This window comes from Centruroides sculpturatus, unplaced genomic scaffold (genome assembly GCF_000671375.1).
Source record: "Centruroides sculpturatus isolate CEXI.00-Female unplaced genomic scaffold, Cexi_2.0 scaffold612, whole genome shotgun sequence".
Lineage (NCBI taxonomy): Eukaryota > Metazoa > Arthropoda > Arachnida > Scorpiones > Buthidae > Centruroides > Centruroides sculpturatus.
The window spans coordinates 5,279-19,810 of NW_019384966.1; the positions used below are offsets into that span (position 1 = coordinate 5,279).

The 14,532-nt window shown below is 30.9% G+C and overlaps 2 protein-coding genes across 4 annotated transcripts in view; both read right to left on the minus strand.

The window, feature by feature from the left end:
• Window positions 1-5,815: 5,815 nt before the first annotated feature.
• LOC111632508 lies at window positions 5,816-8,457 on the minus strand (the record flags this gene model as incomplete). Its single annotated transcript, XM_023376939.1, has 8 exons — window positions 7,989-8,457; window positions 7,669-7,753; window positions 7,441-7,593; window positions 7,213-7,341; window positions 6,934-7,047; window positions 6,536-6,730; window positions 5,992-6,276; window positions 5,816-5,897 (listed from the first exon to the last, which is right to left on the minus strand). Coding segments are annotated over exons 4-8 (754 nt in total), but the record flags the coding sequence as incomplete, so codon positions are not given.
• The window catches only part of LOC111632523 (Kv channel-interacting protein 4-like), a 39,230-nt gene continuing 33,155 nt past the window's right edge, over window positions 8,458-14,532 (minus strand). For 2 of the 3 annotated variants that reach the window (XM_023376962.1, XM_023376961.1), the window contains exons 3-8: window positions 13,182-13,306; window positions 11,856-11,925; window positions 11,450-11,520; window positions 10,094-10,306; window positions 9,647-9,709; window positions 8,461-9,502 (exon numbers count right to left, since the gene is read on the minus strand). In XM_023376962.1, coding sequence (XP_023232730.1) covers window positions 9,455-9,502; window positions 9,647-9,709; window positions 10,094-10,306; window positions 11,450-11,520; window positions 11,856-11,925; window positions 13,182-13,306 — 590 coding nt within the window. In that variant the 3' untranslated portion in view covers window positions 8,461-9,454. Of the gene's footprint in view, window positions 9,503-9,646; window positions 9,710-10,093; window positions 10,307-11,449; window positions 11,521-11,855; window positions 11,926-13,181; window positions 13,307-13,381; window positions 13,801-14,532 lie in introns of those variants that run through there. The other variant, XM_023376963.1, reaches the window with a different exon arrangement.

Genomic DNA, 14,532 nt, shown 5'->3' on the forward strand with positions numbered 1-14,532 from the left:
TTGAAGCCAAGGTCTGTGACGTTATTGTCTGACACACGATTTTGCGCCATTTTATGTAAATTTCCATTTATATGCGCATGAGTTAATATTCATTTGCATTGTTCATCGGGATAAATACAAACACTGTGGGTACGTTGCACAGACAGTCTATTATCGTAAGAATAAATTATCGAATTAAAATTTTTAAACATTAATGTAATTAATTTAAGTGAAAGCAAATTGTTCAACTTTAGCTTCGCGGGCTACTTTCAAAACCTTTGCGGTCGATCGGTCGTCCGCGGTGTACTGTACAGTACGTGTTGGCCTTCTCTGTTCTAGACTAAAAAAGGAAGAGCGAGGAGATGAGAAAGAGGAGAGAAGGTCCCAGTAGAGTACTGAGCAGTTGGGATGAATGAAAAATATGGAAAATAAATACGATATTTATTGAGAAGCGTTAACATATAACACGTAAAAGTAAATACATATTAGTTGTAATTACATATAGTAACAGCTTTACTGTAAGGATATAGTAGTACAACATAGTGAAAGGCATACAAGCATCACGAACGATATAAGACAATAAAGATAGCGGCTATCGGTAAAAAAATAATAACTTATTTACAAAGAAATAAACCTGTTTGCTCCAATAGAAACTATTGGAGCATTTACATAGAAAACAATAGAAAATTTATATATTCTATTGACATTTAATTAGCGAATGAAGTAGTTAGCTAAACAGTAGCCTATAATAAACAAACAGAATTATCAGTAGTCTATTTGACAAGAGAAAATTTATTGACTTTGTTCTTCTCCTGGTGATTATAATCCACATTTATTGATAATGAATAATCAACTTTTCTACATTTCTTTCCTTTTTCATTTACTTTTCTTGAATTGTATTATTTGACATGACCAAAAATAAAATGTTTATTTTTAAATAATAAATATATTATTAAAATTTGCTTATTCAGAGACATGATACATTTTATACACGAACTACTCGTTTCTTTCATTAACTATTTAACGCTGAATATGAATAAGACATAAAATTCTTGTTAAGTAGCAGTGAATGGACTGTTTTAAAATGATATATACAGTCAAATCCCCAATAACGACGACCACATTTTTTCAAGGACGTTGAAAATGCATACCAAATAACCTTCCAACAACGGCCACTTTTATGTCACCGTTAGTGGCAGTTGTTTACAGGTTTGTTTGACTGCATATTTTTTTTTAAGTTTCAATGAGTCTGTATTCTTAAAATAATTAAAATTCTGTGCAAATATACAGTATGATCTAAACTGTAAATATTATTAAAAATTGGCATTGCTTTCTATTATTATATTATTTATTTACTTTGTTTTTATGTCAATAATTTAAATAAATAAATAAGGTATATTTTTAAGCTTTTTCTTTGTTTTAATGTAATTTTTTTAAATTTTAGACATTTCTCCAGCACATTTTTTTCAAAAGGTAAAATTTTACATAATTAAATCATTATTCATTGACAGAATATTAATGTTAATCAACGATTTCCTTAATGAAAACTCCTTGTAAATTGTTTTTAATTTAATAAAAGTCGATTTGTCAGATTTAATTATTTCAAAATTTCTTTTTCTCTCTCGTTTGAGTAAATATTTGTATTCATTTTTTTTAATTTACACATTTTCAAAACTAGATCGGAGGGAAGTGAAGTTTTTACTTGTACTATTGGGCACAACCTTTTAGAATTTATATAATAAATAAACAAGTATTAGTATTATTATAAAATTCGGTAAATATATATTCAGTTAAACCTCTGAACAACAGCCAGGGACGAAAAAATTAAAACATGGCCGTTGTTTGGAGGTTATTTCGCATTCATTTTTGTTATTTAAGAAAAATCCTAAAACAGGCGTTGTTGGCGGTTTGACAATTAAATTTTTATATTTATAAATGTTGTAAGTATAGACAAATAAATGTAGTTATTCTATATCCATTTATGTATTATAATCCCAGTTTGAATTAAGGATTAATAAATGGAAGTCGAGATGTGTTAGCATGGTGGATGCACTTTCTGTAATTTTGACAATGTAATGACTACTTCCACTTTCAATCGTTACCTGCACTTACTCGTTAATTGCTTAGCACAATACACACGCATTAAATCGATTTAAAATACCAATATTTAGCAATTTTACAATATTACATTAAGTAAGTATCCAGGGGTAAATTAAATTTAGTATTACTTCGGAAATCTCTCAACAGATGGCAGCAATATAAAATTCACTTCAGTTCGTTGGCTTATTTTTTTTCACTGATTTTTTTAATAATCAATTTAATTAACGTTTCGTAAAAGTAAAAAAATGCATTTAATGCATTTTTAAATTTTTATTTTTTAAAAATGTATAATATTTAAGTGTTAAATAGAATTAAGTCAGGAATTTTTTCAGGTGGGTATCTTAGGTAATTTGTGATGTGAATAGCATTTATTTGAAGGGATAATAATTTGGTTCATTTAAGATAAATCTCCATCAAATTTTTTCTTCGTGTTCTTTTCACGCATCCTTCTTACTCGCAATTATCATTCTTATCGATTTTCATTTATCATAAGAAAGAAACAGGAAGAAAGGGAAAATGTATGATAGTTCTAAAGAAAGTAATTACTTATTTTCTTCAAAAATGACTCTTACAACATCGGGTATAGACGGTTACTTAAGCTCATTTTCTTCAGAAAGTCTAACTATGCCAGGTCCAACATAAGTAAATCATTATTCATTAGCAGAATATTAATGTTAATTAATGGTTTCCTTATCGAAAACCCCTTGTAAATTATTTTTAACATAATAAAAGATCGATTTGTCAGATTTAATTATTTAAAAAGCAGTCCGCTAATACATTTTATACACCTTTTTTCTTCGTGTAAGGAGTTAAAGATTGCAGCAACGTATGGGGAGTTAGTAGTTATAAATAACACAGAGTCGTAGAAGAGTGTTAGATGTTATAAAATACGCGAAAAAAATAAACGGTAGAGGCTGGAAAAATAATTAAAACGTTATTAAATATAATATATATTAATTTTTAAAAATTCCGTTTTATAAATTAAGTTTTCTAAATCGTTTATAAGAAAAATAAATTTTCAGCCGATAATAAGTCTTATAGACTAATTAAACGTTGTAGAGACGTTAAAAAGTTCAAATTTAAAGAGGAAGATTAATTATTACCTCAATATATAAAGTAGTAAAACATTGTAACTTTGTCCATGTTGTAACTAACAAGTGAGATAAAAATTGAATAAATTCGTCGACACATTTGTGTATTCTATTATCATTTGTAAAGGAAAAAACTTTAAGTGCAAATATTTTCATCAACATTCACAACTATTCAAAGGGGGGGCTTCGGCATGTTTCTTTGCTCAACGTTGAATGCAATTGTTAAATCAGCACGACGTTCACGATACTTGTTATCCTCATCGACAAAACGCTCTAATATGCTGATTTTTTCCATTTCTTACAAAAGTCATTAATTCCGCCAAAGAAACAAAAGATTTAATTATAATGTAGTAACACTTTTAGAATTTCAATTTCTACTTCAGCCAACAGTTCTATAATTATTAAAAAAAAATCAAATAAATCGGAAAAAATTCAAATTTTCACACATTTTTCATATATTAAGGATAAAGAAAATAATTAATTTTTTATTAAAAATAAGGATTTAAAAATCGCTGAGAAGTAATTAATCAGTCGAAGAAAGAAATGCTATTAATTAATTTAAATAACCATTTTCTACTTTAACATAGGATTTTGAAGTATTTTCAAACATTTTCGAGAGGTTATTAGGGGGAAGAGATTTAAAAACGACGCTGAGGCTCTCAAATCTGTATAAATTATAATAATTCTCGTCAATAGGCAGGTTACTTCGATAACACTTTTAATTTATGACAAGTTGAATTAATAGAAGTTATTATAAGTTATACTAAAAAAGAATCGAAAGAAAAGCATCCCTTTCATCAGATTATTACAGTACTTCCTTTAATGAATTAATTCCGTTTTTTAAAGAACTCTTGAATTAAACTAAACTATTAAAAAGCCTTGTCTGTTTAATTCTTTAACAACAAAAAATAAGCTTGATGAATGGGACAATGCCCCTTTTTTAAACAAATGTCATCAAAGAAATAGCGTGTGAAATTTAACTTTTTTTTATTATTCTTTCATAAAAAGTGTACTTTACAACGTGACTTTTTCAATCTTTGCTTAATACCGGAATAAAGCAAAGAAAGAACTTATGAGGATTTAAATATTTAAATTTAATCCAAACATAAGCTGCATTTGTATTCTATGTCGAAAGAAATTGAAAAATTCTATCCTTTATAAGATTTTGTTGGTTATATAATAAAGGCCGTATTGTGCAGGTAGAAACTTATTTTACTATCTGTGCATGTATCGCTTCCCACACATGCTACGAGCTTAATAATTTATAGGTTTGGGGAAGGAAATTCTTCCGTCTTTTATATCGGTGCTAAAATGCTAGAAAGCGCATAACTTGCTTAAAATAAATTATCTTACGATTAAATTATGTTTTTATAATGAAATAACTGAAATTCCAACGATTTCCTTGTAAAAACGTAGATACTCCCGCACGTTATCGTCTAATAAATGATTTATCCGCGGCATACGACGGTGGCTCGTTAGCCTACTATCATATAGTTTAATTAAACTGTTAAAGTGTTTAGCACAACCTATTAATTTTATTTTTAATCAGTTTCTTGAGCAATTAATCTTGGAACATTTATAAATTAGCTTATATTTCAGCACTTATAAAGAATGCGAGCTTATGGTTCGGAAAGTCGAACTCCCCACTCGTGTTACTCATCCAGCCAGGCACAAAGAAACGTTTACGGATGATAAATTAGCCCTTATCCGAAAAGAAAAAAAGACTACAGTGGAAGCCATATGTCAGAAATAAATGGCTAACCCCAATCAATCAAAATTAGGGAAATTAATGAAGCCGTCGTGGCATCTATAGAGAAACTCTAACAAGTATATGACGAGATAATTAGGAATTTCGAGAGATTTAAGCCTCTATCTATAATTATCTGCATCTTAAACAAGATGCTCCAGAGATAGATCATCGAGATGGAAGCACTTAAGAGGAATAGATCAGCGGGATCAAACTAAATCGCGAATTTTGCACATGATAAATGCGATCGAAACCCAACACAAAGGAAAAGTAAGCAAAATAATGATTTATTGCGCTCTCTCTCTATCTATTTTAATCCACTTTAAAGCGTATAAAACATTGGTTAATTATACTTCTAAATTTTAAACTTAATTAAAACTTTTAACTTAATAAAAATTAATTAATATTTAATCATTAGGATGATTTTTCTTTCATTCATAAATGATTAAAACGCGTGTTAATTGAGGCAATATTCGTTCAATCGACGCTTTTCTGATTTGTCGGTGTTTAAAAGTTAATTAAAAATTGTTAATCGACACTCTGTTTCGGTTTTAATATGTGCTTATAAATTGCGTAGACCTACGCTCAACATTTAAACGAGTTAATCCATCAATGTCTCTTCTGATAGTTGCAACTAAAGTAATTTGTCATCTTACGCAATTTCTAACCAACTGTCAGATAAAATTCTTACTATTAAGTCTTATATTCGGTTGGAATCCATAAAATCTGTACGTTTTTAGCATTGTTAAGCTGCATTCAAACGTAACGTAACGCAAGAAGAACCTCCCTGAAGCAGCATTGACGTGATTTTATTTTGTTTTGTTTCTTGTTTAATAAATATATTTATGTATAAAATCTTAATTTCCGAACGAAATTTTACATTTTTTTCTATATTTACACTCCATTTCCTTAGTCTTTCCCTGATTCTCCTGGTAAACCTTGGAAATGAAGTGACCATCTCCCATCTTGGATATCGCACGCTTTTTAGGATGGTGAAAACAAAGTTTTTCTTTAAATATTTATTTAAAATTCTTGCCAAAATGATAAAAAAAGATATAATAAAAGCACTCTGACTTTTGAATATTTGATATTTTTCTGAATCCACTCGATATTATTCGTCTTGCGGCCAAGAGCGTTGTTGGACAGTTGGCATCCCGTGAAGATACTGGATTCGATAGCATTCGTTTTTTCTCGGTTCCAGTAATTTTTTAAGTTGCATTTGTTGCTCTTCTCGGATTCTATAATAAATGAGGACAGTTTCGATTCGCTAATGCCCTGGTCGTCAGTTAGCGATTCAAATATTTCCATTATCTCTTGGAAGCTTTCTTCGTTAAATAAATCGATTCTTTTGTGTTCTTCCTGCAATAAATCAACTTTGTTTTTCAAATATTATTATTCTTTATGGTAATTACAGTTAAAAATTTTTAAAATTCCCTTTCGGTAACATTATTAACGGGTACATAAGCGCGTTGCAAAGTAAACGATGCGGGTTATGGTTTGCAACGTCGGTTATAAACATTGATAAACGATAAAAATTCAACTTTGCAACTAATTTACTGTTTAGTTTCAGAACTTTAAACTGTGACTCCATCAATATTTAACACTTTACGTACTGTACCTGCGCCTCGGAAGCTAGGCGAGCGGAGTAATCGTTTGTAAATGTATGAGTCTTTACTGAAAATCCTTTTGATAACAAATAATCTCCGCAGAATTCTTCTTCAGTTTTCTTTAAAGCACACGAGAATTTATTAAATCGATCTTGTTTACCATATTTTTCTCCATTGATATTTTCTCCAATTTCGTCGAATGCATCCTTGATAGAAAAGTTATTTATTAAATTTAAATTTTTTTCTTTGGCGCAAGAGAGAGAGAGAAACATTGAAATGAATAGAAATGTTCGAATTTATAATGAAAACTTTCATTGGCATCGATTGATGCACTTTTCTTCCAGCAGTAAAAGTAGTAATTTTACTTTCTACCTGAAGATAGGAGCGTATTTTTCGTCACGAATCGTACCTTATCAGATGAATGTGAATGCATCCGAGTATCTTCTTGACCATTCAATAGGGCTTTATCTTTTGTCCAAAGATATTTAATCTCGAGAGTTGGATCTTCACAAAGAGATGAGCTCTAAGCAAACAAAAAATAAATAAATAAATAGAAAAGAAACGTCTCAAAGTATGTAATCGATAGAGAAATGATGTCTATCAAAGGGATTAACACTTTCCTATAGTGGATAATCTGACGAACAATTATTTCATCTTTCCGGACCATTCGTAAGAGTAAATAACTCACCGGAATCTCTACTTTGTGACTTATTTCGCATTCCACCAAAGAAATTTCCTGAGACGAAATGATCCCGCTGCGAGACATCCTTCCATATTTCTTTTTGATTTCTCGAATTTCCGATTTCGGTCGAATTTTCTGCAAACACAACGTTATCGAATAAAGTACGTCACAGAGGTTCTGTGTTGTGTATAGAATCGAGCTGTTTATATTATCATACGCATAAAAACCACTAACGTTAAGCAAACTTGTCGAATATTAATTTTTTAAATGAAATTTTTCCAGGGTAAGAAAATATTTATTCAACTGAATTGTAAACGATGCTCGCTTATTAAATACCCGACACTTTTCTCGCATCTCTGATACACTCTCGTCTATTCCATTTTTAATCTGCGAATGATTTGCAAAACACTCATCAATAATTTGCAAGAAACTCGAAAAACTTGTAGAAACACTGATCTAGACCATTAACTCGAGTGCTTCACCCGCCTTTTGCATATATTTATTCTCTTGTTTCTTAACTCCGGCAACGTTAACTTTATCATAATATCTAAAAAAACCAATTAAAATAAATTGAAATTATTCTTTTAACGATAATTTTAGAGCGAGGTTATTAACGGAATCGTATTATTATTATTATTATTTTTAATTTGGCGTGTCACATACACCTGCAAATTCTACATTGCTCCAATTTCTAACTAAAATTAACTAAAAAATTGGTTTGTTGTAAGCGAAAAAATTAACAAAGCCAATTAATAACACGCAACTTTTACTAATGAGCTTACTCTTTCTCCGTTACTCTAATTTGTTAATGGATTAAAACGCGCGTAACATGTTTATTTTTATTATTTTTAAACGAAAACTTAACTTGCAATACTTTAAAGAAATAAATTGATTATTCCGCAATTATTATTGTTATTTTATTTTGGAACAATGTATAAGCCGAGACGTTGTTTACGCGTTATACACAATTCTATTATATCGAGGTAACGACATCTGGATATAATATGATTACGTGTAATGCCTGACGTCAATGTGACGTTAAGCAGCACGTAATGAATTTTTGTTGATCGTTCGAGCGTCCAATAATAATTCAAGGACGGAAGAAGGTTTCTGTTCATCTCGGCGGCAGAAAAACAGGGAAAAAATCTTTTTTGTTTCCCTAAATTTCAGACGCCTGCTGAAGGTTGTAAAAATCAATTTTAGTAGTCCGGGAGTAAAATGCTGGTAACCTTAATATCTCGTGTAGACGACAATGAAAACAAATCGATAAAAATCAGTGCTTTATTGACCATTCATGAACATAATATACATATATTTTCATGCTAAATAATTAGAGAAGAGCTATCACTTGGATCAAACATGCATACTCAAAAACAGCCATAGAGATAATGAGGGAAATGATTCTTCTTTTATTATAAATCTATAAATCTAACTACTATTAATAGCTAGAAGTTAATTGAGCAGATATCATATAAAATATGTTGAATTTTTATATTGAAGAAATCTTTATATATATATATATATTTCAGTTAAATATATATATTTTCTTTGTCTATATACATTCTAAAATTTGTAATTTTCTTTTCGCTCCCTTGACTAAAATTCTTATTTTTTCGGCTAAAATAGTTCTAAAATAGTGTGGACCACACAGAAGATATGATGATTATCGTTGTTTAGTTTTTCTTAAACTAATCGTTTGATATATTTTAAATTAGGCCATTAAAATACGTGGCATCGTCTTTCTGGACCCTTTGCGTAGGAAATACGAGAGTAGCACTGAAAAGGAGGGAAGTTACGGGTTGGTCGTCACACAGATAAATTCACATTTTTGATTATTCCGGCCCAGAGAGAGGCAATTTTTGCAACTCTCGCCGTCCATGCGTCGAATATTTGCTGGTCCAACGTAAGTCTTTTCTTAAATATACATTAACTGTTAGTGATACTGACTTTTTCAGTATGGAATGCTCAATTTAGACTTCATTTAGGAATAGAGTTATTGACGAAAGCCATGAATGTTATCGACTAATACCGAAAGACATGTAGTGAGCAACAGTTCAGATAGATTAGTTGGTGATTCTGGTGGGGTGAGGGTGTGTTGGCACTTGGGTAGTGATGACACAACGTAGTAGAGGACGGCTATTGTATTTCAGCCATTCCACAATACAGAAATAAAGAAGAAAAAAAGAGGCGGACGAATTTGATCCATATTTTTTTAAAAAGTCTTTGGGTGAACTGAGGTTAGCGATTTTTACATGACCGTATCTAATAAATTCATAGATTTAATCAAGTTGTCGTCCTGTAATAGAGAATGATAAATCATGTTATACAATCTGAGCCGATAAAGTAGATCAATAACCTAATTACTAATTTTATAAGCAATTAACTTTAATAGTATCGACAGCAAAAAGGAAACCATTTACATATAAATTCAAATTTATACCCTTAAACAAATATCCACAAATTCGTCAAATGTCACTACTCCGTCGTTGTTGAGATCCAGTTTCTGTTGACGAAAAGATTTATGAATTAGACTTTTTTCAGTATTTCAATAATAGGAATAAGAAGGGTGAGATGGCCTCTGAGAAAAGATGCCAAACGGGCGAGCTGGCATTAAAAGATTTTTACGTTTTTGTTCATCGAATGCAAACATATTGTAGGCGAGAAAGTATGTGAACCAGAAAAGTATTAAGCTTGTATCGAAGAAGATATCTCTCCCGCTCTTACTCCTTCAAACTGTCTTCTCTTCCGAGAGAACTACGCACTAATTTAAATTTATTACGCCATGGCTACACTTAATACCTTTTCTTTTCCGCTTTTATTATGTTATATATTACATCGGGAGATTCGATATCGAGAAATGCACGAATAAATTATAGAAATTTCTTACCTGGAAGACGCGATCGGCATGATCCTTTGACGTATCCTCTTCTACAGTAGGTTCAGTAAATTGTCCCAACATAAGATATATCGCCGTCGTTATCTCGTACATTTCCTCTTTAGTGATTTTTCCATCCCCGTTTATATCGTACAGGTTAAAAGTCCACTGAAGTTTCTCCAGATCAGTACCACGGGATATGGTAGATAATCCAATTACAAAATCCTGCATTAAGAAAAAGAACGGCACCACACTCTGTCACTAAAGTAGATTCGGTCGAAATTAGTCATAAAAGTAAATTATTCGCGTAATCTTTAAATCGAGGGAGGGAAAAAAACAGATGCGGCGCGATACGTGACGAAAATACATACTGGCGGATAATGCGTGGATTTTTGTACATGACGTGAAGATGTTTACAGACAAAGATGTTTGTTTCGATTTGTTATTTTTTTTATATGAGACTAGAAATAACCGCTTCTGGTGAGATTATCGATTCCGTGTTTACCTCTAAATGTACGTTGACTTTCAAGCAGAAAACGCGTATGGTTTACTCTCCCTCTCTTTTCCTCATCCGGTGTGTTTCGGGAGACGTCTAATATCTTGATTAAATAAAAATCTCTCATTGTTCGCGGTTACTTTGTAAAAGAAGAACGAGACTTTTCTCCAAAGAACAGGAAAAAATTGAATAGATATTTTCAAAAAGTAATGAAGAAATTAAAAATTGAAAAGACGAAAATCGATTGGTTTAAGCCGTAATTGTAAGTGGGAAACTGTCTCCAGAAATTGCCACTTTTATCCAATTTAGCAATGAAGCGTTCTTGGAACGAATGCGATTCAATTAAAAGATTTCCTGGATGGGCAGCCATTTGAATTTTAACTCCATCGCTGTTAAATCTAGTGAATTTGATTGTTGTGTTTCCTGAATTAACAAGAAAGAAATTATAAAAGATCAAAGTTACTTAGGATTTATCTAATTAAATTCTTTCAACAACGATTTAAAATGTATTCTTATTACCAACTCCCTTCAAATGTTTTACCAAAACTTTTACCTTAGTCTCATTGTAAACGGCCACATTTTTTACTCGAAATTTATATTTTAAAAAAACATTTCTCTTTAGCGCCATATTAAGAGAAACAGCCCATTATCTGTAAACCCTACTGCGAGAAAAGCACTACTTATCGCACATTTGCCTCCAGTAAAGTGCCACATATAATAAGTCTTTAATGTTTCTAACACTTTCAACTAGTTTTTAGTGTTATCAATCAAATGTTATCGTGATTTAACAATATAGCATGCACACAAATAAGATTAAAGTCAAAGATAGAAGTATATTTATATATATACGAGTATATATATGGAGTATTAACCTGAAAATTAATTGTACCATTATGTTCCTGATCGATGAGTTTAAACACGTAATGGGCGTATAAAGAAGCATCTGTAAAAGAAAGAATGATTAATAAAAGACTAAATTAATTTTATTACCTTTAAAACCGGTAAAGATTTTAATAAATAAATTACTGTTGAATTTTGCAGCGAAACTGAATGCCATCCAGTTTAAAATTAAACAGATAATAAATATATTTGAAAAAAATTTAATGAATAAAGCATTAACGTTATTAGCATTGGACTATAATAAAAGGGAAAAACTACTTTATTTATATAATATAAAATAATAAAAAAAGACGAGGTTTACCAATCGATTTCTGAAAGAAAGATGCGAATATGAAGATTAGTTGTGCGTCGGAATAATTAAATTGAGTTTAAACTTACCACCCTGAGGGAAGAAGGATGCGTAAATGTCTTTAAAAGCGTTCTCGTTGACAATTCCAGTTGGACATGCCTAAAATAAATCAAATATGTAAAGACTCAATTTGGATTCGCTTTTGCTGCATTACTTATATTGATTTAAGAATGATTTATAGACAATTTACTTCTGAAAATGCACATTCCTCTCGGAATGAACCGAAACAAATGTACATTTTATTTTAATTCACTTTCGAAATCCAAAATTCTTTTCTAATTACATTTACAAACATTTATATTGTATACTAATTCATTACAAAATGTATATCAGCGTGAATTCTACTTTGGTTTTTTAATACCCTTTATTTACAATTTTATTTCCTTTTAATTAAAATTAAAAGCGAATTTCGTCCATTTAAATAAAATATATATAAATAACTTGCCAGCATTCATTTAAGCACTTCACTTAGTACATTTAAATATATAAAACTAAAATCCCCGAGAAAAAGAATGGCAAATAAAAACTATTAAAATCAGAACTTTACTTTATCACCCCGATATAAGACTTGGGTGCATAATTATTATTGTCGTTTACATCGCCACTCGATTCCGTCGCATAATTCTACATTTTCTATTTCCTCAACGAGAAACGTGAATAATAACATTATAATCAATATTTTCATCTGCGTAAATACGAGAAAATCAAAATTTCCAATATCATTCGTAAGCTTACACGTATTTTCCGTATAATTTAGTACGATACATACATTAAAATGTTTAGTAATTATGTGCACGACCCGTAAAATCCAAAATCGGTGTAGTCCAGTTGAGGGAATTTGAATAAGTTTAGAACTGTCCGAGAGCAGTGGCGTGGGCAATCTTCTATAAGGAAATATTCCTCCAGTCACGACTACGTAAGGCCCCACGAAATTATAACGCGCCACTGTCCAAAAGTGTTTAAGAGAAAAGTAAATATGTAGATCGATATTCCAAGAAACTTTTTTATATAAATAATCGATACGGCCAAGATTAAAACCGTCCGAATTCGCTTTATGCTCCAGCGGCAAAGTATCCTCGAATTAAGAAAATGGTTCCTTTTAAAAATTATCTCGATGTTAATACTCGATGTAATAAACCACAGAGGCGGAAAAAATCGCCATTATCTTCACTCGCTCCTTCATCGATTAGAGGAAATGTTCTATAGGAGCATCTATTTGTCAAGATAAGAGTATTAACAGCAAATTCTTAACCGGAGTGTCAGTTTTCTTTCCGGTGCCATTAAGAAGTATGGACGAAAGTAAAGTAAAAGAACGAAAAATGGCAAGTGTACGAGTAGAAAATAATAAATAATACCTGTTTGAAACCTTGATACATCAACTTCAATTCATTTCTGGTGAATTTAGTTCTTTTACATAAGGCGTCAATTCGTTCGGGTTTGAATCTCACGAAGTTAAAGTCGAAGTCATCGAGTTCGTTGTCTGCAAGCAAGAAAAATGGTCAGAAAGTAAAAAAATAATAATGAAACGAATCCAACCGCCAATGGACTTAGTTACTTTAATAATGGTTTTGTAAATTCTTCATCGTTCAACTTTCAAAAAAGAGGTGTTAGTCATTTTCTATTTGGAGCTGTCACCTACAGTCTGCACCAACGTTGTTGTTGCTGAATGAAAAATCAATATCGCCCGTCTACCATCTGACATCACAATTTATTGAAATTTTCCCGCACGACAATACAGTAAAAGATGCAATGAGTCCGCACTTATTAATGACACGTTCATTTTTAAATTGCGCCTCGCGTATTTCATCCACCTCTTTATTACTGACTTTTTTCTTTTTGCTTCATTCATAAAGCTGATTTTTTTCTTTTTTTAAAAAGATTTATTGCAACTTCCAAGAATTTTCTTCCCCTTTTAACAGAAAGAAATATAGGACTTATAGTTAATTAATACGGAAACTATAGCTTATTAAATTGAATTTTAATTAAATTTTATAAAAACTGAAAGCGAGCGAGAAATAAACGAATGAAGTATTACGTAAAAACAATAGCAATTATCTCGATTGTCTGATCAAAATGACGCCGAAGAAAGCGTAAAATTTGTACCGAAATCAATAAAGAAAATTCTAAATAAAGGAGAATAATAAGAATTAGAAAATTCTTCTCAAATATTCATATGATCTGACGTAAAGAAAAATAAAATTTAAGTGATGAAAAACTGCCAAGATAATAAACGCCGATTAAAACCGGGTGAATTTGTCAGAATGCGTCCACACGTTTACTCTGTAAATGATTAAATCGTATTGAAGTGCGAAGAATTGGTCCATGAATTTTCATCGACTCAATTCAACTTTCATAAATTATATAAAGAAAAACATTTTTAAATAATTCTTAATTGAATTTTTCACGCGTATATTTTCGTAGGCAAAACAAGAAGAAAGTTTTTAAATTTTACAAGAGTTACAATACTTTTTTTGTAAAACAAATCTGTACTTTTCCAGCGAAAGAAAAGTTATCCATTCAGTCAACACGCGCGGATCAAAGTAATCGTGAACAGATGTAGTAACGAATTAAGCAATTGCACATTCCCCGTGTTTTAGCTTAGACCCTAATCTCTTGAGCTTTCTCAGATGCGATACAAAGGATCTGAACCCACTTTTCACTCGGTTACGTACGGGGGAGCCTTAAATAAACGAGATTGGTTCCGTT